General features: G+C 47.4%; 4 protein-coding genes across 5 annotated transcripts; 2 read left to right on the forward strand and 2 right to left on the reverse strand.

Moving 5' to 3' along the window:
• Positions 1–1,811: 1,811 nt before the first annotated feature.
• LOC117845134 (VIN3-like protein 2) lies at positions 1,812–7,861 on the forward strand. Its single transcript, XM_034726063.2, has 4 exons — positions 1,812–1,999; positions 4,114–4,798; positions 5,711–6,018; positions 6,097–7,861. The coding sequence occupies exons 1-4, from the start codon at positions 1,981–1,983 to the stop codon at positions 7,332–7,334; spliced, it is 2,250 nt and encodes a 749-aa protein (XP_034581954.1). The 5' UTR covers positions 1,812–1,980; the 3' UTR covers positions 7,335–7,861.
• Positions 7,862–8,295: 434 nt separating this feature from the next.
• On the reverse strand, positions 8,296–9,359 carry LOC117853525 (ribulose bisphosphate carboxylase small subunit, chloroplastic 7-like). The gene is made up of 3 exons (XM_034735860.2): positions 9,147–9,359; positions 8,910–9,041; positions 8,296–8,819 (listed from the first exon to the last, which is right to left on the reverse strand). Exons 1-3 carry the CDS (start codon positions 9,306–9,308, stop codon positions 8,556–8,558), a joined length of 558 nt encoding a protein of 185 aa, XP_034591751.1. The 5' UTR covers positions 9,309–9,359; the 3' UTR covers positions 8,296–8,555.
• A 401-nt stretch (positions 9,360–9,760) lies between these two features.
• Positions 9,761–14,393, reverse strand: LOC117845121 (U-box domain-containing protein 52). 2 transcript variants are annotated; one of them, XM_034726042.2, is made up of 10 exons: positions 13,880–14,393; positions 13,635–13,756; positions 13,267–13,388; positions 12,954–13,123; positions 12,806–12,848; positions 12,213–12,555; positions 11,970–12,053; positions 11,255–11,797; positions 10,272–11,021; positions 9,761–10,138 (listed from the first exon to the last, which is right to left on the reverse strand). In XM_034726042.2, exons 1-10 carry the CDS (start codon positions 14,139–14,141, stop codon positions 10,061–10,063), a joined length of 2,517 nt encoding a protein of 838 aa, XP_034581933.1. In that variant the 5' UTR covers positions 14,142–14,393; the 3' UTR covers positions 9,761–10,060. The 2 variants fall into 2 exon arrangements, with proteins under 2 accessions (XP_034581933.1, XP_072148143.1); XM_072292042.1 differs by lacking the exon at positions 13,880–14,393 and having other exon boundaries at positions 12,213–12,301; positions 12,392–12,555; positions 13,635–13,751.
• Positions 14,394–18,080: 3,687 nt separating this feature from the next.
• LOC117852252 (endoglucanase 5) lies at positions 18,081–22,417 on the forward strand. Its single transcript, XM_034734269.2, has 2 exons — positions 18,081–19,693; positions 21,516–22,417. The coding sequence occupies exons 1-2, from the start codon at positions 18,797–18,799 to the stop codon at positions 22,227–22,229; spliced, it is 1,611 nt and encodes a 536-aa protein (XP_034590160.1). The 5' UTR covers positions 18,081–18,796; the 3' UTR covers positions 22,230–22,417.
• The last annotated feature ends 12 nt before the right edge of the window (positions 22,418–22,429 follow it).

Consider the following 22,429-nt stretch of genomic DNA (forward strand, 5'->3'; position numbering starts at 1 on the left):
GAGCGATTCGAGCTGTAGCGGTTGAAGCATATCAAAATGTGAATTTATAGTTCTTTTTTTATTAGTGGTGATGCACTTGTTCTCTACGGTAACAATTGATTTATTTTCTTAAATAGTATGTATTTTTTATATATATTTACATCTAATACCAACACATGTATTTGGTGCAAGAACAACAATACTATCATGATGTCTTCTTTTTTCCCGTTAGCCACACTTCTATTACTACACTAAATTCTCTCTTTTGTCTCTTTCCAGCCATGTCACGATCACCACTCAGATATACCATAGACTACGACAAATTCAAGCTTAAAATGAAACCGAGGGGTGTTTGAATAGTAGGTGCTAAATTTTAGCAGTGTCACATCGAATATTCGGATGCTAATTAGGAGGACTAAACATGAGCTAATTATAAAACTAATTGCAGAACCTCCGGCTAATTCGCAAGACGAATCTATTAAGCCTAATTAATCCATCATTAGCAAATGGTTACTGTAGCACCATATTGTCAAATCATGGACTAATTAGGCTTAATAGATTTGTCTCACGAATTAGACTTCATCTGTGCAATTAGTTTTGTAATTAGCCTATATTTAATACTCCTAGTTAGTATCAAACACCCCTGAGACTCCCTTTAATTATTTTTACGTGACAATGGCATTTACATTAATTACTTTCCGGTAGGTAACGGTATAATTATAGAGCACGTATGTGTGTTATTGGTTTCGGTTTTCAACTTAATGTACCGCCACCATTAAAACCGTGTCTTGTCTTCTCTACGACAAGAGCGTAACGTCTGTAACGTATGCACGAGGGTTCGACAACTTAGCTGAGCGTTAGCGAGGTGCCACCTTGTCGTTATCGAGGCACGATAGGAGTTGAAGAATTGAAGTGCACCTGAAGGTGAATTTACTTCGTAGTTTTTTATAGATATTATAATGAAATGGATTTTTTTTCTAAAGTGACGAAATAGAAGGTGGTACAAATGTTTTATTTATAAGCAACGAAGTCATTTTTCCTCTACTCGTAGATATAACTTATATGCAGATGCTTAATGTTTGGTTTGCTTACGTCTAAACGACATTACTTCACGTGTGACCGATTAAGTTTGCAGCTATATGTATTGCAATTCGTATAAAAAAAAGGTCACGCTCGTACCATGAGCTATCATATTATCACCTACTTATAAACGACTTATTCAGGAGACTTCACGTGTGACCGATTAAGCTTGCATCTAGATGTATTGCGATTCGTATAAAAAAGGTCACACTCGTACCATGAGCTATCATATTATCACCAGCTTATAACAACTCGTTCAGGAGGCTTCTTATTGCATCGCTCGTACATCAATTTTACGTGTCACATACGATGAATTAAGTTTACAACCATACCTATTGTCTTCCCTGTAAAACCCTTGCAACCATACTACGTGATTTTGCTTTCGCTACCATGCTCTCACTGTAGTACTGATATATCACCTTCGTACACCAAACCTTAACACCTTTTTTTCGCATCACGGGTACGGCACAGAGACATCACTATGTTAGGGAGGGTAGCTATCGCCGGTGTAAAAGTCTCCCAATAACCTCTAGAACTGCCGCTCCGCCTAATCTTATTTGACCGCCATCACTTCGAAAACGTTCAGCAAAACCGGAGAGGAGGGAGAGGGATTATCTCCGGAATACGCGGGAACCCGGGGGTGTCCATCGCAAAAGCGGCGCGTTGATCCGCGTGCCGAGTCCCAAGGCTGGGAGTTAACCTCGCGTGCGAGTAGAGAAAGAGAACCCAACGCCCAGCAGACGGACGCAGGCAGCCAGCAGCCAGCCATAGAGAGAGAGGGGGGGAGGGGAGAGGAGAGGGGGAGGAGGGGCAGCCGGGGCAGGAGAGAGGAGTCCACGTGAGTGAGCGAGAGGGGAGGAGAGAGAGAGAGATCTCCCCCCTCCGCCTCCCTCGCCGTCTCCGGCGCCCGCCCAATTCGCCATGGATCCCCCGCGCGGAGGTCAGCGCTCCACTCCCCTCTTCCCTTCCCTCTCCCTCCACGCTTTCCCCCCCGTCGCTTTCCCGCTGGCTCCGCGGCCTGGTGGGGGTTCCCGGCGCCGATCCGCGCGATTGGCGGGTTCCCCCCACGCGGCCTGCGGCGATTGCGCGCCGCCGAGTGGGATTCTCGTCTCGTCCCGTCCGCGTCGAGATTCCGTGGGGGTTGGGGTTGCGCGCTTGCGCGCGGCGGCGGCATGTTGTTTTCGCCGTGCCGTGGCGGGCGTTCGCTCGTCGCCGCGAATCCGGAGATTTAGCGCTCGAGGGGGTTAGTCGGTCGGTGCGCGTGGCGCGCCGCTGTTCGGTTGCCGGTCGGGTTTGTTCGGTCGCCGACGCGTGGTTCGGCTGGGCGGATAGGCGCCGCGGCCGCGTGGGGCTGCCGCCGCCGGCGACGTCAGATTCGCTTGCATGCTTTGATGGCTACTCGCATTGCGCCCGTCCCGCTCCTGGGAGGTGCGGGCGGCGGGGGTTCGGTGCCTTTACGTCGTTTTCCGGGGATGTACGTGTCCATGGCTGGTGCCTCGTTGTTGGTACCAGTAGTAGTATCTCTTTTGGGAGAGGAGAAAGGCTTGGGACGGTGGTTCTGCTGCTGGGGGCTCCTATTGGAGCCCTGGATTTGGATGATTCGGATCAGCATTGACCTTTGCGGTTATGCTTTTTTTTCTTCTTCCCGCCTTCACATGCATGGCTTTGTTTGCCTCGTGCACGTAGTTGCTTTGTGTTGATGGAGTCTGGCGGTAAGTTTGTTAGAAGAACTGCTGTATGTTAGTTTCCGTTGATGCTGTGTACAGGTGGAGGTTGGCAAACCCAAAGTTTTGAGTTTGAAGGGCGTTACTAATCTGTCTCGCCTTCCATCGATGCTGTCTATAGGTAGAGGCTGCACAAGTAGAAGGTTCTAATAGCTAATATATGGAATGCATCCATAGGTATATAAATGTGCGTTACGTGTGGCGCAAGGATCAGAGTTTTATAGAATAGTGTATCGCAAATGATCAGTTACAAGGGCCTACGTGTTTGGAAATTATATAACTAGAGTTGGTATAGTATGTTTTGTACCGAGTGCTTGGATAGTCTTCTATTTATAGAATGTATTTGCATGCTTTCCTGTTTTGTCGATGGCTTCAATTTTCCGGGCCCTCTCTTTGACAAAAGATGATTAAGTGAGGGAGGCAAGCTGGAAATGTGTTAGTAAGGGACTCAAGTTGACCATTTGACATTGCTGACTCAGAAAAAGGAGATGGGGATGTCTGTGCTGACATGCAGGATAAATTGACTTCTTGATTTTATCTAGTGTAGTTTTAGCTATAAGATATTGGTTATCTTATAACAAAATTTTAAGCCTTACACAGAGATACTCCTGCATGCTGTACATAACATGTGTTGATGTGAATTGGCAAACAGAAGAAGCTTGATAACACATAGGAGCTGTTTGGTTCGGCAATTTGCGGACGGTATCCAATCACAGTGCTAGTTAATTCCGTTAAATTTGTTTGTTTCGGTTGGCCGTAATCAAGTCCCGTGTAATCAGATCCCAGGCTAATATAAAATGTGGCATTAACCGATACCCCTCACGCATGGGCGTAATCGAATCCCGTCGTGTAGTCTGGCGAGCACCCCTGCTTCCTCCGCAGCGCTCACTGCCGCTGACTTGCTGTTGAGCTTGAGCCAAACAAAATGAGTAATCAATCCTCGGCAACTGCTTACGCTGTGACCTCATATCATTTACGTTTGCGTTACGATTTTTGTGCCAAACGCCACCATAATTCTGTTCCAACACTACCTCTTGTTTGTCTTTCAGTTTCTAGGATCATATCGGAATGACTCCCTAAAATTTTGCAGCCAGTATCTCTTTTCCTTGACTGCTTTATGGGATCTATTAAAATTTAATCTTCCATGTGCTGGGCCCAAACTTTGTTGATTTGTTATTTTGAATATGAATGTTGAGAAAGTTTCTTTGATACATACTTCTTGGCTATACTTGTTAGCATATTGATGATGCACCTAGAGTGTAATGCTACAAAACTTGAATTCTATTTAATGTATATATCATGGATATTAATATGCTATTATCTTCCTCAGGTGCAATAATTGATCCTGCTAAATGTCGACTGATGAGTGTGGATGAAAAGCGAGAGCTCGTTCGTGAGTTATCAAGGAGCCCAGAAAGTGCCCCTGACAAGCTCCAGGCATGGAGCCGGCGGGAAATAGTAGAAATTCTTTGTTCTGATCTTGGAAGGGAGAGGAAATACACTGGTTTATCCAAGCAGCGGATGCTAGATTATCTCTTCAGGGTGGTGACTGGAAAATCGTCTGGACCAGTGGAGCATGTGCAAGAGAAAGAGAAAGAGTCAATTCCTGAGCCCAACACAATTAACCATCAGTCCCCTGCGAAACGACCAAGAAAGAGTGACAATCCATCACGACTACCAATTATTGCAAACAACTCTGGGGCATCTGATGTAACTGCTCCAACTAATAATCAGCGCTATTGCCAAAATGTAGCTTGCAGGGCTATTCTTAGGGACAAGTTTTGCAGACGATGTTCATGCTGCATTTGTTTCAGTTATGATGACAACAAGGACCCAAGCCTCTGGTTATTCTGCGGTTCAGACCAACCCTCGCAAAAGGATTCCTGTGGTTTCTCATGCCATCTTGAATGTGCTCTCAAGGATGAAAGAACAGGCATTCTGCAGAGTGGGCAATGCAAGAAACTCGATGGTGGTTATTATTGCACTCGCTGTTGGAAACAGAATGATTTGCTCGGGTACTGTTCTGTAGCATCTTTTTCTTACACTTTTGACGCAATTTTGCTTTCTGTTCCTGTGCATCCAGTCTTACTGCTTCCATGTCTTTGTTTGAGCTTCCAATATATCTCACATTGATAGACATAATGAGGAATATGAGTTTGAGGGTTGTGAGATGTAGCTTTGATAATTTCCATTGTCATTTGTTTTCCGGATGCTATACTTAATAGATTTTACTAAGTGAAAGGATCAAAATCTTGTTAGATAACACTTTCTTTGTTCCATACTCATTCCATTCTTAGGGATTTGACCTTTTATTGTCATCATTTATTGGGTGAAAAAAAACAAATAATTTCCGGGTAGAGAAACAAGTATTGGATATTTCAAATTGTTATCAGAAGCATCCTGCTGCTGTCATGCTTTAGTTTTATGGAATGAGCTATCTACCTTGTAGAATGATGTATTCATCAATTTTTCCTCTGGAGTAAGGTTTGTTTGTTGGGACAGACCGCCTTACGCTTTGACTATTAGGTTACAAACTATAAAAACAGCTCATCAACTTTATTATTTTTCTGTTCTTGTTGCATCTCCTTGGGGAACTTTCTGTTCTAGTTTCAAGTGATGGAATGAAGGAGTTCATGGTTTGGTAAATTTTAGGCATTTGGAATGGTCATAAGGTAGTATATACATGTAAAGATGAACGCCAAATGCAGAATCGAATTTTAGAAGATATCAAGTAGGTTAATCAGTTAATTTGAATACACTCACAAGAGGGAAAAGGAAGAGGCACCGCTCCTTCAAAGATTTCTGATTGATATTACACATGCAGTGCTTTGTTCCTTCAAATGGAATGCGTGAATTGTATTTAGTAGAGCCATTTTTATATTGTTAGCATGCCGAGTAGCACATGACTATTAAATGCCCTTGCTCAGGTCCTGGAAGAAACAACTGGTGATAGCAAAAGATGCTCGGCGGTTGGATGTATTGTGTCATCGGATTTTTCTCAGTCATAAGATCCTCATCTCCACTGAAAAGTACTTGGTATTACACGAGATTGTTGACACAGCATTGAAGAAACTGGAGGCCGAGGTCGGTCCTTTATCTGGAGCTCCAAACATGGGTCGTGGAATTGTCAGCCGACTTACTGTTGGTCCTGAAGTTCAGAAGCTTTGTGCTCAAGCAATAGATGCTATGGAGTCAATGTTCTCTGATGCAGCTCCTGCTAACTCAAGAATTCAGCGTATGTTTCCGTATTCTCTATCTTTGTCATTGCATGTACAAATGGAATTGACTAATTGATGCATGTTTCCATTTTTAGGACCTAGTATGGTACCACCAAACTTCATAAAGTTTGAAGCTATAACCCAAACATCTGTCACAATATTTTTGGATTTGGATCAATGTCCTATGCTTGCCCAGGAGGCAACTTCCTTCAATCTATGGCACCGAGTGGCTGTTACTGAATCCTACCTGTCTAATCCGAGTGGCATAATACTTGCACCATCGAAAAAGTTACCTGTCACTGAGCTTGCACCGGCTACAAGCTATATCTTTAAGGTTGTTGCTTTCAAGAATTCAATTGAGTTGGGGTCATGGGAAGTTAGAATGAAGACATGCTGTCAGAAGGAACATCCAAGGGGTTCAGTGCCAGGTGGTGCTGGACTAGAACAAAATAATGGGAGCCTGAAGACAAACAGTGATGGTCAGTCTGATCCTTCCTCAGAGGGTGTGGACTCAAACAATAATACTGCCGTATATGCTGATCTAAACAAATCCCCTGAAAGTGACTTTGAATATTGTGAAAATCCTGAGATCCTTGATTCAGATAAAGCATCTCATCACCCCAGTGAACAAATGAATAACTTGCAAAATATACAGATGGCTGCAGCTAGGGCAACTGAAGTCACTGAGCTGGAAGAAGCTCCTGGGCTCTCAGCTTCTGCCTTGGATGAGGAACCCAATCCTTGTGTTCAAACAGGGCTGCTCAGAGAGTCCTCAAATTCAGTAGAGCACAATCAAAGAACCATTCCTAGATCACAGGACACATCAAATGCACCAGATGGAAATGAGTTGGTGATTATTGCACCTAGATACTCTTGCTCTGTGCCGCCCACTGCACCAAAAGCTATGGAGAATGGCAATGAGAATGGTGGAAGGAGCTTCAAACCCAAACCTTGTGATAAAATTGTTCAGAATGGCTATTCAAAGCCTGAGAGGGAACCTGGCAATTCGTCAAATAAAAGAACATCAGGTAAATTGGATGACATTGGCCACAAGGATTGTTGCTCGGAAGCATCTTATGAATACTGTGTAAGGGTGGTTAGGTGGCTGGAGTGCGAGGGCTATATTGAGACAAACTTCAGGGTGAAGTTTCTGACATGGTTTAGCTTGCGCGCCACCCCACATGAGAGGAAGATTGTTAGTGTCTACGTGGATACTCTTATTGAGGACCCTGTCCACCTTTCTGGCCAGCTTGTGGACAGCTTCTCAGAGACAATATACAGCAAAAAGCGGTCTTCCATGCCTTCAGGTTTCTGCATGGATCTGTGGCATTAAGGAACTGGGAGCTCTTAACATTTGCTTTGTAGGGAGCGTATTTGGTCCCATTCTTTTGTAGCAGATCGTTGCATTGATTCTTCATTGGGAATTTCATTGAAGTAGTTGACTTGTACAATCTTCATTGAAACTTCCTAGTTCCTTCGATGACAGTAGGTTTATTTTATCGGGCAACTTCTTTTCTTTTTCCGTTTTTTACTTTTGCCTCCATAGGTTACAGTGCTATCATCTGTACTGCCCATGTCATTCTTAGAGCATCATGGGCTGCGTCATGAATTTTGTGGCGTGTAGCTGCTCGAAGAAGGATGATTGTCAGGCTGGATCAGGAATGCACCTGTCTCTGGGATGAAGCAGGCTTCGTATGGGTGTCGACGAATCCGAGCTAACCATGTCTTGTCAGTAGTAGAATGATTGCGCTGTATCATGGGGAAATCGCAGTATGTTGCTGACTCTTGTGGGAATGGGAGGAATGATGCTTAAGATGCAGAACGTCTGCCTAAATGTTATGTTTGACTCATGCTTCTCTATCTCCTGCTGCATTTGTTGGTTTATTGCTGATGTGCTATCGTAGCGCTTCCATTCCTTCCTTTCATGTTGTTACACCTGTTTGAACCCCTTGCAGCATGTCCTGGTACTGTCAGCAGCCAATGTGGCTTGCCTCGCATGACTGCAATCTGGAATTGCAGTGTTGGAAGGCGGCGGCTCTTGTGTTGCTAGGCATCGGCTAAGAACCCGGCTGCCCCGGGCTGGTAAGGGAACCCTTATTTTTCATCAGCTTAGTAAAGGTTGGGAAAAGAAAAGGCATCAGCAGATGTGTAACTGGTAGGCGGTAGCTATTACCGTGTAAGCTGCTCTTTCAGCTGTGATTCAGTCCAGGAAAAAAGTGTGGTTGTGAATTTGTGATGCGTTAATTTTTGTTATTCATGCTATCTGCCAGTTAATCGCTCAAGCACACAAGATTCTTGTTATCCTACTCCAATTCTCCAAACGCTTGAGATCATTGTTTGCTCTGAAGTTCAGGACTTCAGGCAGTGCATGTCATCGAACAGATGAACTCAACTGATTTTGTCGTCTTATTATCGTCTAATCTTTTATCTCGATGTTGAAGTCTCGAAGACACTGGATTGAGCACCAAAAAGGACAGAAAGAACAGCGTTCATCGCATAGATCGCAGCGTCGTCGTCGGCTTGTCTGGAGCCTGAAGCCATGGCAATGCCGGATTCAGTTTGAAGCCGCCGGTGACGCCGCCGCCGGAGGAGCATGGGCGGGTTTGTGGACGACGAAGGACATGCACTGGCACTGTCGCGAGCTGTCGAAGGCGATGAGGCGGATGTAGGCGTCCGGGTACTCTCGCCGGCACTCGTCCAGCTCCCGGCGCACCTCCGCCGCGCCGGCGCACCCGAACATGGGCAGCTTCCACAGCGTCCAGTACCGGCCGTCGTAGTACCCCGGCATCCGGCTGTTGCTCCGGTGGATCTCCCCGGCCTGCACATCACAACAATTTACATGCATGCCACATGGTCTGACAGATTCTAGTACTATCTGGTGATCTGCCATGGATATGGTGAAGATTACCTTGTCGAACTCGAGGCAGGGGACCCACCCTTTGGCCAGGATGAAGTCCACCTCCTTGGCGACGGACTCCGCCGTCAGCGGCGGCAGGTACGACAGCGCCTCGTACCTCCTGTTGGTGAACGGGTTCCAGGTCTGGCGTCATCGCCATGGCGACATCCCGTGTGTGAGTTCAGTGTCAGCTACTGGAAATTCCTTTCACGAAATCCACGACGGAGATGGTTCAAGTTTAGTCATCACCTTCATGCAGTGCGTTCTGAAGCCATTGGACGCAGCCCTCGCCGTGGAAGATGAGCCTGCAGGCGGCAGCCTCCGCTGCGCGAGCCTCGCCGGCGGTTCCGGACGCAGGCAAATGGCGCCGGCGCCGGCAAGATAGCTGGCGGCGTCCGTGTTGATGAGCATGTTCTTGAGCAACGGTGGAGGCTGATGAGCAACGAGACCGGAGGTAATGGGAGAGCGGCGGCGGCAACCGAAGCTGGAAACGGGGACGCTGATGTGGTAGCTTTAAACAAGAGAGGTGTCACGGCCATTGGTCGAGGGAAAGAGTGGCTCCAAGACGGCGACTCAATGGGACCAGAGCAACGGCGGCGATCTCCCCTCGGTGCCGCCGCCGAAGTTTTCTCTTTCGCTTTCAGCCTGCGTACGCTTCATGACCAGCAGGCCGCCGCCAATGGGAAATGTTGGAGCACCCATGGTTTGCCAATTGGTAGCATCTCCATTTGAAAAACGACATGGAGGGTTAGGCTTTGTCACTTATCTTTGGCTCTGTGATTGTTTTTGGCAATTGTTTGGATCTACATAGTGTTCACGTACTCAACACAGTTTACAAGAAGCTTGACATGTCTCATTCAGAAGAAATCACAAATGCGCACTCAATGCAATATACATTCCTTTTGTACCGTGGGAAATTGTACAATGATATTGTCTGCTAAATCTTGGATAGATATCCTTCAATGTGGATGCATATAAAATTAAAAAAAACCATGCTAATGATTTGTGTTACTCTTTGTCCTGATCATGGCATAATTCCGAGCATATGGTTCCCAAAATTGCCAGGCTAAGGTGGTATTTACAAAAGATTCATAGAAACCGCTGCAGATTCCAGTGAAAGCAAGCGCATAGTAGAATTAGACCTGCTTCTGGTCCTCGTCATGTCATATTGCAAATGATGCTCCTCCCTTCACGCTCCCATTGCTCAGAATGTCAACCAGGTCATCATCCAAACGCAACTCCTGCGATCAAAGTACAAAAGGAAAATAATAAAAAAAACTAGTTGAATGGCAAATCCTGCATTGGTTACAAACTTCATGATATTCCAGCTGCTGTATTCAAGATCAACTGGAGAGAAGAAATTAGTTCTACTACCTTCTCACTTGCTGAACGGTGATGAAGTTGATCCATGGAAGGAGAAGGATACTCCGACGGCGAGACGAGCCGGTGCAGCCGGATCAGCTCGGGCATCACGACGGTCTCCAGGTCCGGCCGGTCCCTGCGCCGCATCTCGCAGCACTTGAGCGCCAGCTCGGCGAAAGCCCGGGCCTCCTGCACCGGCCAGCCGGCCACGTTGCCGTCGAGGACTTCGGCGAACGTGCCACCCTCCAGCGCGTCGGAGACGGTGTAGGCGAGCCCCATGGGCTCCCTGCCGGTGACCATCTGGAGGTAGATGACGCCCAGCGCGTACACGTCCGACTTGGTGCAGACCAGCCCCGTCTTCTGGTACTCCGGGTCGATGTAGCAGAAGGTGCCCGCCGCCGCCGTCTCCCGGTACTGCGTCGTCGCGGCCGCGCCGTCCATGGACCGGGGGATGATGCGGGCAAGACCGACGTCGCCGATCTTGGAGACGAAGCCGGCGTCGAGGAGGATGTTGCCGGGCTTGAGGTCCCGGTGCACGAACGCCTCGGGCTTCATCTTGTGCAGGTACAGCAGGCCGCCGGCGATCTCCACGGCGATCCTGAAGCGGAGCTGCCACGGGAGCGGCGGCGTGCCAGACCGGCAGAAGAGGCGGTCCTCCAGGCTGCCGTTCGGCATGTACTCGTACACCAGGCAGCCGTACTCGGGGCACGCGCCGACCAGGTGCACCATGTTCGGGTGACGAATGTTGTTCAGCAGCTCAACCTGATGATGATGATACCGCAGAGCTGATTTACTTCATCCAAATTCATAAAGAACAGACTTTTCACATCATTATTACTGAATGCTATTTGTAAGAACAATGGAAAAGATTAAACATCAAAACTGCAAAAAAATATTAGGAAAAATCATATAGTTTAGACTTTGGAAAGTAGGAATGCTAGTAGCAAACAGGATACAGTTTTGTCAGACAAACTCAGTTGTGAGTGTGAGCATACCTCCTGTCGGAACTGCTTCAGTCCCTGAGTTACATTAGAATAGAGGATCTTGACTGCCACAAGAGTGTTGTCAAGTGTGGCTTTATAGACTGGTCCATAGCCTCCTTCTCCAATCTTCAGCTCGTCAGAGAAATGTTCAGTCGCATTTGCGATATCATCCGGCGTGTATATTCTGCACTCGAGTCTAGTAGGGAGACACTCTAGCATCCTTTTCGTCTCAATTGGCTTCGGTAAGGCTTTAAGGTTGAGTGGAAGCATGTGAGGCTCTCCCGGAGCAGATCCACGTATCCTGTCCTCTCTAGGTGAGTGAATCTGTGGCCAGCGTTTCAAAAGCGGTTGAGTGATATCTTGGCAGTCATGATCTGTAAATTCTTCAGTGATTCTTTCTCTGTGTTGACTGTCAGAAGATGAAGTGTCAAGGGTCAAGGGTTTATGTCTTGGGCCAATTGCTGATTGAGTACATGGTTCTACATCCGGTCTGTTTCTCTGAGATGAGACGTTGGAAGGTGAACTTTCTGGGTTTCTTGCCATCTCCTTGCGTTCCTGTTCAACATAAGCTCATGATTTTTGGTCACACGTCTGGTCCCAAATAGGTAAATGTGGTACTAATAGAGTGCTTCAGAGTTCAGATTCAGTTCAAATTTGAACTTGGAACCACAGTCAGTCTCACGTGTGAATCACAATCATCAAGCAGAGCATAAGGTACCAACAATACCTCTGTGTTATTCCATGGAGGCATATCACCAATGTTTTGCTTCCGTTCAATCTTAAAGAGACTTAGTTCAGCTTCATCATCTTCCTGTAGATCATATGCTGTTTATAAGCTTTGTGTGTATATGGGACATTAACATTTTTGCAAATGAATACTATTTCTGAGACAAGATGATATAGCAGGAGGAAATGTTGAAAAGCATACTATTAAATGGTGACAATTTGATTCAGAGCATTCTTCACTTACAGTTGGCGACAGTGGACTGTAGACATTGTATCCATGATTTAGTGCGCTATCCTTGAGGCTTGAATTATCATATCCCACGAATTTTCTATCTGGAGCATGGGATGCTTGTTCATTGTTTATATTCTGTGAAAGCAATAAATCTCTATATCGCTGAGGATATTCTGGAGACAAATGATAACCTTGTTGATCAATGTTGTTAAAGAATTCACTTGGGCATGAAGATGCTGTTTGTAGAGATGAAGAGTCGCTATGTCCTTGTTGATTTGATGAAATGAGGCTCCCGTCTTCTGTTGATTCATCAGAACTGCCATATATGGGCATCGCAGCACGTACTGGTAGAGCCCTGAGTAGAGTTCACATATTGTGAAAAAAAAGAAACCACCAGCATGTACAAAACTAAGTGTTGAAGAACTGAAGAGAACAGCTGGTCCGAATAATTCACGAGTACAGATCTAAACAGCACCTACATCACTACATGGACTTGTTGCAGATAGATGTGGTAGAATAAATATTGATCGGAAGACAACATGAGTAGCTTGCATACACCGACAAAGACGGCCATTTCCGTGAACAGGGGAAAATTTTACACTCACTTTGACGGATTATGTCCATTTTGCAACTTGTCTGTTGGTTCGCCTGTGAATCACATATGCACTTCATGAGCATCCATGGAAAAATCTACACAAGATCAGTATTATACATACAAGGAATAAGGGTGTAAGAGAAACACACTTTTCACACCTGATAATTGTTTGACAGGTAGATCAGATTTTAAATCCTCTTTGCTGTTATCATCTGCATAAGTGGCAGGCCTAAAAGAAGAAATCTTTCCTTTTGCTATCACATACACTGAACAGAAACTCGGTGCGGATTTTGTGACAGATGTTGGCACATCCAATTTCCATATTGTTCTGAAAAAAAGTAAGGGAAAATGATGAAACCCATTGAACTTTGACAATTTTCCTTCAAGGAAGATACATGGGATAGTTTCATCAGGGGAAAAAAAAGAATTGTGTATTTGCGTGAATGAATTGTTTAAGATTTTGCATTGCACCTTGTAAATGCATTCCTGCATGCTGCCCCCAATACTAACTTGTTGATCTTGTGTCTTGCAACAAAATCGACAATAGCTTTCGCCACATCTGTTCCATCCAGGACAACTTCACAGCATTCCAACTGTAGATATTAAAGTAAGTCAGACAAAAAAGGTTATTTCGTACTAAATCGTTATACGATCACACTGACAGGAACATCATTTACTCGGTATATTCAACGGCTAATCTACACTCCTCATTGCCTTTTTCCTAAATTCATTTTTTTTACAAAAAGGAATGATCTCCTCTTTTTCCTAAATTCATATGCAAAAAATAACTGAAAGTTTGTGTTTCATTGGAAGGGAAGGTAGGAGATTGTGCGGCATACCCCTCTCCTGCTGCAGAAACACTGGAATGGAAGCATCAGATCTTTAGCCTGAAGATCCATCTGAGCATGGAAAGATGCCGAAACGTCATCCTGCACGTGCGATATGGCGAACTGCTTACCTCCTGCACATAATCACATATCGCAACTAGAGATTATTCAGATATCTAGCGATGCATCTGACTGATATAACAGATCAAGATTGCATCCTGAACCGACAAAGAAAATTGGGGGTAAAGTAAAATTACCGGGGGCGTGGAGGGAGGTGGGCTTGCGGCGGACGTGGATGAGGAAGAATGGGCGGCCGCGGGAGAGGATGTGGTCGGCGGCCCACTTGAGCGCGTACTGGCTGCCCCTGTCGCCGTCGACGGCGACGGCGGCCGTCCCCGCGCCGCGCTCCCTCAGCGAGAGCGGGGTGCAGTCCCTCACGGCGGCGTCGGCGGCGTCCTTGCGGGCGTCCTTCTTCTTCGCCGCCGCGACGATGGGCTGCATGTTGAACGTGTACGACATCTCCGGGCGGGGATGGTCGTGGCGGAGGAGGAGGAGGAGGAGGAGGGCGAGGAGGGCATGGCGTCAACCAAGCAATGGCCTGGTGTTCGTGGTGGTGGGATAAGAGAGAGGGCGCGAAAAAATGGAGGACGCCGCGAGTTTGGCGGGGAACCCGCTGCCGCTGCATGCCACGGGCTGTTTGGCCCTTGAGGCTGCTTGGGCCAATGGGCCTTAATGTAAAGCGAGCCTGAGCCCAAGGCCGGCCCGAAGAGCCACTGGTTGCCGGATTGTATTGTGAGAAAAGATACCATAAAGGCATTTCATATCCGATATAAGGAAAAACATAAGCCATAGTCAAACCAGATATCAAACATATAAGATATAGATATCTGAGCAGTATCCCATGAACAGAGTCTTTTGTCTTTTTTTGGCGTATGGCTCTTGTAAATTTCCTGTAGATATTTTATTTTTATTTTTTGCGAGAAAGATATTTGTATTATTATATAATAGGAAAAAAGCAATAAGAGCCCCCTGCTGTTCATTATGAAAAATAAAAAACCAGAAGCGATAATTGTCCCCAACATTTGTAGAAAATACACACCTCATCACTAAAGAAAGAAAATTACAATCGAACCTGACAAAGCTAGCTATTCCTTTTTACTTGGGTGGGCCAATTGGGCCATCTATTTTGCAGCTACAGGGCTCAAATAGCAGCACTGGGGACGAATTGCAAGTTCTCTTTTTTTTTCCCCCACTAGGGATTACAATTTCAAGGCCTCTCGTCCTTCCTCCTGTTACTACATATATGAGATTCTGATGATTTTTTTAATTAAGATTTTGGGAAAAAAGGCTAGTAGTTGATAAATGTGCAGGTATATGAGCAATTGCATATTTACTTACACGCCGAGTAGCTGAAATTGAACTTCTTTTTTCGTCTTTTTTTAAACGATGAAATGTAATTTCTGAACAAGCTAGTTACCACTGATGACCAAATTAGTGTATCGACGTCTGCCTCTGCATCTAGCAACGCATGTCACTTTTTCATTTTAGGGCGTTGTTTATTTGTAGCTAATTTGCAGGCCCCATTAACTTTGAGGCAACACAGAACAGGGAACATCTGATGCATGTCAACTCGGGGAACTGAAGATCAAAATCCCATAGGACCAATTGACATCTGCCCGGCAACTACAGTGGTTAGTGCGTTGCTGACAGATGATATGAATAATGCCCCGCCTTCTCCATCAAACCCCTCACCGAACTCCCCCGGCCTGCCGGCAATGGAGGAAGAAAAAGCAGAGCCATGCAAAGCAAGTCATTTTAAACACATCAACAAAGTTGGACTAAGTTTAATTTGAATCCACCAAACACGCGCAAGAAATAGTAAAATCAAACAACCGAAAACGAGTGAACATAATGCATGCATTCATGCATGGGCATGGGCTGCTGCTGCTGCTCGATCTCCTTTGATCGTGTCCACTGATGCTGACCGGTGGTTCAGGTTAAAAAAAAGAAAAAGAATAAAGGTTAGGCCTTTTCAGGCAGCTAGCAGGTGCCTCGACCTTTCTTCCTTCTTTCTTGTTTACAAGCAAAGTCAAAGTATCAGACTACAGGTGCCTATGAGGCGATGTAAAAGTTTATTCATGTACATGCAACCAACGTACACAATCTTTCTATATGCACCATCTTTTTACATCATAATTTAATAGACAAAAAGATGTTCCCTATATTCAACCTTTGTGTCCTCCTTTTTCTACACCATAACAACCCAAACTTTTGGGTTTGAATTGCATACATTTTCCTGCCAAGCATTCTGGTCATCCAGGAATGAGAAAGTCCTGGAGCATCATCTTTTTACTTGCTGGCTTGTAATTTGGCTGCATGCAATGCCCATGCACCTATAGCATCATCTTTCTACCTTATCTAGCTTGGAATGCATTTTCTTTCTTTTTTCAGGATCAATCAACCTTGGAATTCCGTCAATCATAGCTAGTTGCAATTGCAGGCCGGCTTTGAGAATTCAGACTCTGTGCACTCATGCACGAGGAAAAAGAGGGAGAAGAGAAGAAAGAGGCAGTAGCTATACAGCAAAAGGTTGACCGCGGTGGCGGTGTCTTTGATCCGTTCGCAGGCTGCCATCGTCGTCAAGGTTGTTCGGCGTCGAAGATGCGGACATGCAGTGTACGTTGCTTCAACTGACTGTAATGTAATCTTGCAGTGTTGACACGCTTGCATCATGCACGCATGCATGTGTGTGTAGTGTAGGTACTCCATCGCCAAATCTTTCAGGGGCCTTTTTGACCCTTTTTTTTTTCTCCTTCAGCCTGCCTGCACTGTGTGATGACGCATGGGTGACGCAATATAAGGGATGTTTTCATTGCAAGACCTTGAAAAATCATCACAATTTCAGCCTGCCTTTTTGACCTCGCTTGTCTGTTAAAATGGAATGCTGGTGCAGAGTCTTATTGCTTCTTTCATGCGACCGGATGTGAATTGTCCACCTCATCTGCTTAACAGACGGCAGAGCTAAAGCTTGTGTCCCTATTCCAAAGAAAACTAGCCAATAAAATGGAACAATAAAACTAAAAGCGAATGCTGATGATGAACTAGAGGTTTTTCAATGGAGAAATTTAAGCTTTTATTCCATCATCTATTTGAGAAATTTATCGGCTGTGAAAACTTTTTTTTAAAAAAAATCTTGATTGCACCATGCATGTGTGGCTGCCACGTAAACACATATACTACCTAAAATCATTCCCAAGTCTACTGTCAAGGTCCAGTTTCGCCTAACACGCTGTTTCAAACTCTCTAACTAACTGATCAAGCTTGTTGTAAACGTGGACTATCTTTATTTGTTTGAGCAGCTTCTTCATCAGGTGCGTCAAAAAGCACGCATTTTTTTTCCCCTTCCAGCAGGAGCTTTCGTTTTGGATTCCAAACGAAGCATCCGATACTGGTCACAAGTTGTGCTGTCTGTCTGGCCGGGCCGTCCGGTTCTAAGCTTACTTGTCACAGCAGCGGAGGGAGAGGAACGGGGGGGACTCGAACGACCGGTTACTTACTGACACCTGACAGCAACGTCGCAACGAACTACTCATCATCAGACCTGACCACCTGCGACACGCCTCGCAACTGGTAGCTAGCACACCTACACCATATACTATATATATAAGTAATTAAGTAAATAGATATAAACAGATATATATTTGCTAGGAAAATCATCACAAGATTTTTTGAACTTAATATTTTCTGTTTTCCAGCTTTAAGGGCTTGCTTTATTTATTTCTATCGTCTTTAATTAATTCTGTGACAGGTTAGTTTTTGTGTATGTGTGTGACTTTTGGTTTTTTTTACGAATTTAATTCCTCCGTTTACTTACTTGTCGAGAAAACCGCTGCCTGACATGCCACCTGAGATCATAGAAAAACAAGTCCAAACCATACTCCCTTTCCCTCTCTTTAATTTCTATGAAAAAGACTACAGTGGAATATTTTGGCAATCCATTAATTGGACACCAGGGCGATGAAAAAAATTTTCATATAACCGTTGGATCTAGATCGGATGCACACCGTTCATCTTCAACCTCTAGCTCTACACTTCTGCTTATGGAGTGATCTCCATTCTTAGTGGCCTCCTAGCTAGCCGTCCATCACACTCACCACTACCCTCGCGGCATTATCCTCTCTCTATTGGCCTCCCCCTAGTTCCTAGCCCACCGCCGGCATCGCTAGCATCCGCCTTGCCCTCAACCTAGGCCCAATTCCATTTTTAAGCATTACATTTTCTTTGTCTGCATACCGATTCCTCGTCCCAGCCGTCGATCCGCGATCGGACGCCCCGTGCACCCCTTCCTTCGCCACGTGGACCGGGCTGGACCAACCAAGAACAGAGCAAGTTGTGGAGAGAGAGAGAGAGAGAGAGAGAGAGAGAGAGAGAGAGAGAGAGAGAGAGAGAGAGAGAGAGAGAGAGAGAGAGAGAGAGTTGCTCGTCCGGGCAGCCGGCGTCCCTGTCATCCTCTTGCGAAGACACCGCCATGCGAAGCCAAGCCCCTTTTGGTTTCAGTCCACCAACCCGCTGCTCCGTCCTGTCCTCTGCTCGCCCTCTCCTACTCCTACATGGCACGCCTCCGCAGCCTTGCCTTCCTACCCCCGCCGTTTGCTTGTCTCTTCTTCTTCCTCCTCCAGGCTCCAACCCACGGCCATGGGTATAAATGCCTCGCCCCACTGCCGTATTCCTCCTGAGTGGTCTCGCCGTGCCGTGCTCGCTTGATCTTCTCCATCGTCTCATCGCTGATGCCCTGCTAAATTTGGCAGTGAGTTAATAAGCAGCCCGCCATCACTTACTGGCTTACTGCAGTTATTCCTTCCGTTGCCGGCTCGCCGCTGCCGTTTCGGTTTCGCCAAGAGGAGGAGGAGGACGAGGAGAGGAAGCCCGGTGGATCTTGGAGATAGTTTATTTAGTGCACCCAGTTATTAGAGGCGGCGTCGCCGACGAGTTGGCTGCCTCAGATTGATGGTTTCCGTTTGATTCATCGTCGGAGGAGCTCGATCGCCATGAGCGATTGATTGATCTATGCGTTGCGTTTGCGCCGCAGCCGGAGTTTGTGAAGGAGGAGGAGGAGGAGGAGGAGGAGCGGAAGGGCGGCGCCGGCTGGTGGTTGGTCGGGCTCGGTTCTCGCAATGAGCGACGTCTCCGGCCGCTTCGTGGTGGCCGCGGCGGTGGTCGCCGTGTCGCTGGCGGCGGCGGTGGCGTCGGCGTCCGCGGCGGCGGCGGCGCACGACTACGGCGACGCGCTGTCCAAGAGCCTGCTCTACTTCGAGGCGCAGCGGTCGGGGCGGCTGCCGTACAACCAGCGCGTGCGGTGGCGCGGCCACTCGGGGCTCACCGACGGCCTGGAGCAGGGGGTGGACCTCGTCGGCGGCTACTACGACGCCGGCGACCACGTCAAGTTCGGCCTCCCCATGGCGTTCACCGTCACCCTCCTCTCCTGGGGCGTCCTCGAGTACGGCGCCGGCGTCGCCGCCGCCGGCGAGCTCGCGCACGCGCTGCAGGCCATCAAGTGGGGCACCGACTACTTCGTCAAGGCGCACACGGCGCCCAACGAGCTGTGGGCCCAGGTCGGCGACGGCGACTCTGACCACTACTGCTGGCAGCGGCCCGAGGACATGACCACGTCGCGCCGCGCATACAAGGTGGACGCCGAGAACCCCGGGTCCGAGGTCGCCGCCGAGACGGCGGCCGCCATGGCCGCCGCCTCCGCCGTGTTCCGGCGCGCCGGCGACGCGCACTACGCTCACCTGCTGCTCCACCACGCGCAGCAGCTGTTCGAGTTCGCCGACAAGCACAGGGGGCGCTACGACGAGAGCGTGGAGGTGGTCAAGAACTACTACCCGTCGTCGAGCGGGTACCAGGACGAGCTGCTGTGGGCGGCGCTCTGGCTGCACCGCGCCACCGGCCGCCGGGACTACCTCGACTACGCCATCGCCAACGCCGAGGCGTTCGGCGGCACCGGATGGGCCGTCTCCGAGTTCAGCTGGGACATCAAGTACGCCGGACTCCAGGTCCTGGCATCCGAGGTACGCACCGCACGCATACTCACTCCTATGATTTGGGCATCGTTAACCGCCGTAAACGTACACCTACAGCCGTCTTCCGCCTTATTTGAAATGTCGGAATTTTTTGTCGGATTCTACATTAATCCAAACCGTTTTTTAGAAAAAAGAATTCATGTGGAATTCAAGCACATATGAATTTGCACATTTTTTTCTTCTAATTGCATCATCGTCTTGTCCTCTTGTCGTGGTTGGAGTCGAGCAAAATTTTCCACCGTTGATTGGGGTGTGGATTGCTGACATGGCGGCCCGGAACCCGAACCGTGGGTAGGTGGTTAACATACTCTTTTGGTTGGGCCACTTTGATGTGGATGGATGTTTTAACTGCATGCCTGCAAAGTGAGTATAGCACCAGTTGTAAGCTAGCATGAAGGGCAAGCCTGTTTGGTGCACCATTCCCTTTTGCTTGGGCTATCTTTCAAGCATAGCCCTGCCCCCGTTGCTTGTGTTTGAATTTGATGGAGATGCACAGCATCTCCACATCCAACAACTCCATCTTGTAGAGGAATGCTTAGTTGTGTATGTGATCTTTTTAGAATATGCAGTAAATACATGCTGATTTTAACTATTTACTTTTCTTTCGCGGGGAAAGATTGTGTGCTGATTTGGCACATCCGCATTTATTTTGATAGAAGCCATATACCCTCAGCAAGCCATGTACATACATAGGCACAATCTAGCTCATCAAGCAGAGGATCACTGTTCATAACTATGGTGACCATGTATAGAAGCCTCATCAATTGTTTATGAGCAAGCAGATCATATCTTTCCTCTACCTGTTCCCTTGTCCTTTGCCAACCATTTACAACATTTTTCTCTCATGTGCTCTAGGTACCATGCATTATTCTTCAAGAAACAGACTGTTTTCCTAACCCTGGGGGATTTATTTATGAAACTGCAGTGGAGTAGACTGATGGCATTATTTTGGGGGTGTCTTGTAGAAATGGACTGCATTCCTAACCCTGACAGAATGCATTGACCATGGTTCCTCCCCTATGCTTAGAATACAAGGCAGCCATCTCTTACCATGCACATTCTTTATGCATCCACAAGCCTGTCCTCTCTCTCACCATGCTTGGAATGTGATGTTCTGAAGCGAGCCAATCAACCAACTCTGAAGATTCTAGCCGTCTTGCTGGTGCACTTGGACAGAGGAGTCATTGTCATTTTGAAATTTGTTAATGAAAGCAAAGTTAGCACACAAATAACTTGAAGGAGACAATAAAATAAAAGAGGGAGCACGGCAACACAGCTCTTGCCCATGAAGACAGCACTAGAGCCAATTTTAAGGTAAAACAATGGCACATCCATCAACACATGGGCCATTCAACTAACAGTAGTTACATGCTTGGAAAAAGGTTGAAGTGGTTGGATCACAATCAGAGCCCTGACAAACTGAACCCAGGGAGAAGCATCATGTGGCCAGGATTCTAATTTCTCAATTATCTATTTGCCTTCAGCTTAAATTTAATCATATTTGGTCCTCCACAATTATTTTCCGTTGACACTGAAATTAGGGTCATGACAATGAAAGGGAGCAACTGGGCATTTCAGTAGCTACTGGTCCTAGTGTCTTTCTCCTGGAGTCAACAGCAGTACAGTGTTTGGCGTTGGCGCAAAGTTTGACTAACAGGAACTAACAATGATTTTGATGTCTTCGGTCAAATTTCTAGAAGTTTTGCAGTATTTTGTTTTTAAAAATACTTTAAGAACATGAAATACATTCAAAGCGAAAAATCAAATACGTTCCAAATTTCTATGTTGACCCTGATGATGAATGTTTCAGCTGCTGGTGGAGGCGAAGGAGCGCCGGCTGCGGCTGAGCTCGGAGGAGCTCGCGGTGGTGGAGCAGCTCCGGTCGAAGGCGGAGTACTACGTGTGCTCGTGCATGAACCGGAACCCCGGCGGCGCCGAGCACAACGCCGGCCGCACCCCGGCGGGTCTCCTCTTCATCCGCCCCTGGAACAACCTCCAGTACGCCTCCGGCGCCGCCTTCCTCCTCACCGTCTACTCCGACGTGCTCACCGCCCTCGGCGAGCCCCTCCGCTGCGGCGGCGACGGCGCCGGCGAGGCCGGCGAGGTGCTGGAGTTCGCCAGGTCCCAGGCCGACTACATCCTGGGCAGCAACCCAATGCGCACGAGCTACCTGGTCGGGTACGGCGGCGCGTACCCGCGGCGGGTGCACCACCGGGCGGCGTCGAGCGCGTCGTACCGGCACGACAGGGACTTCATCGGGTGCCTGCAGGGGTTCGACTCGTGGTACAGCGCGGGGCGGGAGAACCCGCACGACCTCGTCGGCGCCGTCGTCGGCGGGCCCAACGGCGAGGACGTCTTCACCGACCACCGCGGCGCGTACATGCAGACGGAGGCGTGCACCTACAACACCGCGCCCATGGTCGGGGTCTTCTCCAAGCTCATGCAGCTTGAGGGCCAGCAGCCGCAGCGGCGGCGGCAGCCGGAGGCGGAGGCGACCGACGAGGCGCCGGTGGAGGATCTCTGATACAGGATTTCGATGACATGGCGGAAAATAAAACATCTGAAAAGAGCTCAAAGAATGCGATATTGGTCGATTTAGGATGGATGCATACATGATTCTTTTTGTTGATTCATAGAGAACAGTATTTTTTTTCGTGTTTTGCACATAGAGATGAATCGAAAAGAAGAAATACAAATTGAGTTTCAATTTAATCGTGGCAATTT

Source organism: Setaria viridis, chromosome 1, assembly GCF_005286985.2.
Source record: "Setaria viridis chromosome 1, Setaria_viridis_v4.0, whole genome shotgun sequence".
Classification (NCBI taxonomy): Eukaryota; Viridiplantae; Streptophyta; class Magnoliopsida; order Poales; family Poaceae; genus Setaria; species Setaria viridis.

Excerpts from the sequence above, each read along its gene's own strand:
- LOC117845134 (XM_034726063.2), top strand. Across the intron at positions 4,799-5,710 it reads AAACAGAATGATTTGCTCGG|GTCCTGGAAGAAACAACTGG; the intron begins GTACTGTTCTGT and ends GCCCTTGCTCAG. Across the intron at positions 6,019-6,096 it reads TGCTAACTCAAGAATTCAGC|GACCTAGTATGGTACCACCA; the intron begins GTATGTTTCCGT and ends TTCCATTTTTAG.
- LOC117853525 (XM_034735860.2), bottom strand. The coding sequence starts at position 9,308 with ATGCTCATCAACACGGACGCCGCCAGCTATCTTGCCGGCGCCGGCGCC. Across the intron at positions 9,042-9,146 it reads TCAGAACGCACTGCATGAAG|ACCTGGAACCCGTTCACCAA; the intron begins GTGATGACTAAA and ends CGATGACGCCAG. Across the intron at positions 8,820-8,909 it reads CCTGCCTCGAGTTCGACAAG|GCCGGGGAGATCCACCGGAG; the intron begins GTAATCTTCACC and ends TGTGATGTGCAG.
- LOC117845121 (XM_034726042.2), bottom strand. The coding sequence starts at position 14,141 with ATGTCGTACACGTTCAACATGCAGCCCATCGTCGCGGCGGCGAAGAAG. Across the intron at positions 13,757-13,879 it reads CACCTCCCTCCACGCCCCCG|GAGGTAAGCAGTTCGCCATA; the intron begins GTAATTTTACTT and ends GATTATGTGCAG. Across the intron at positions 10,139-10,271 it reads ACCGTTCAGCAAGTGAGAAG|GAGTTGCGTTTGGATGATGA; the intron begins GTAGTAGAACTA and ends CTTTGATCGCAG.
- LOC117852252 (XM_034734269.2), top strand. The coding sequence starts at position 18,797 with ATGAGCGACGTCTCCGGCCGCTTCGTGGTGGCCGCGGCGGTGGTCGCC. Across the intron at positions 19,694-21,515 it reads TCCAGGTCCTGGCATCCGAG|CTGCTGGTGGAGGCGAAGGA; the intron begins GTACGCACCGCA and ends TGAATGTTTCAG.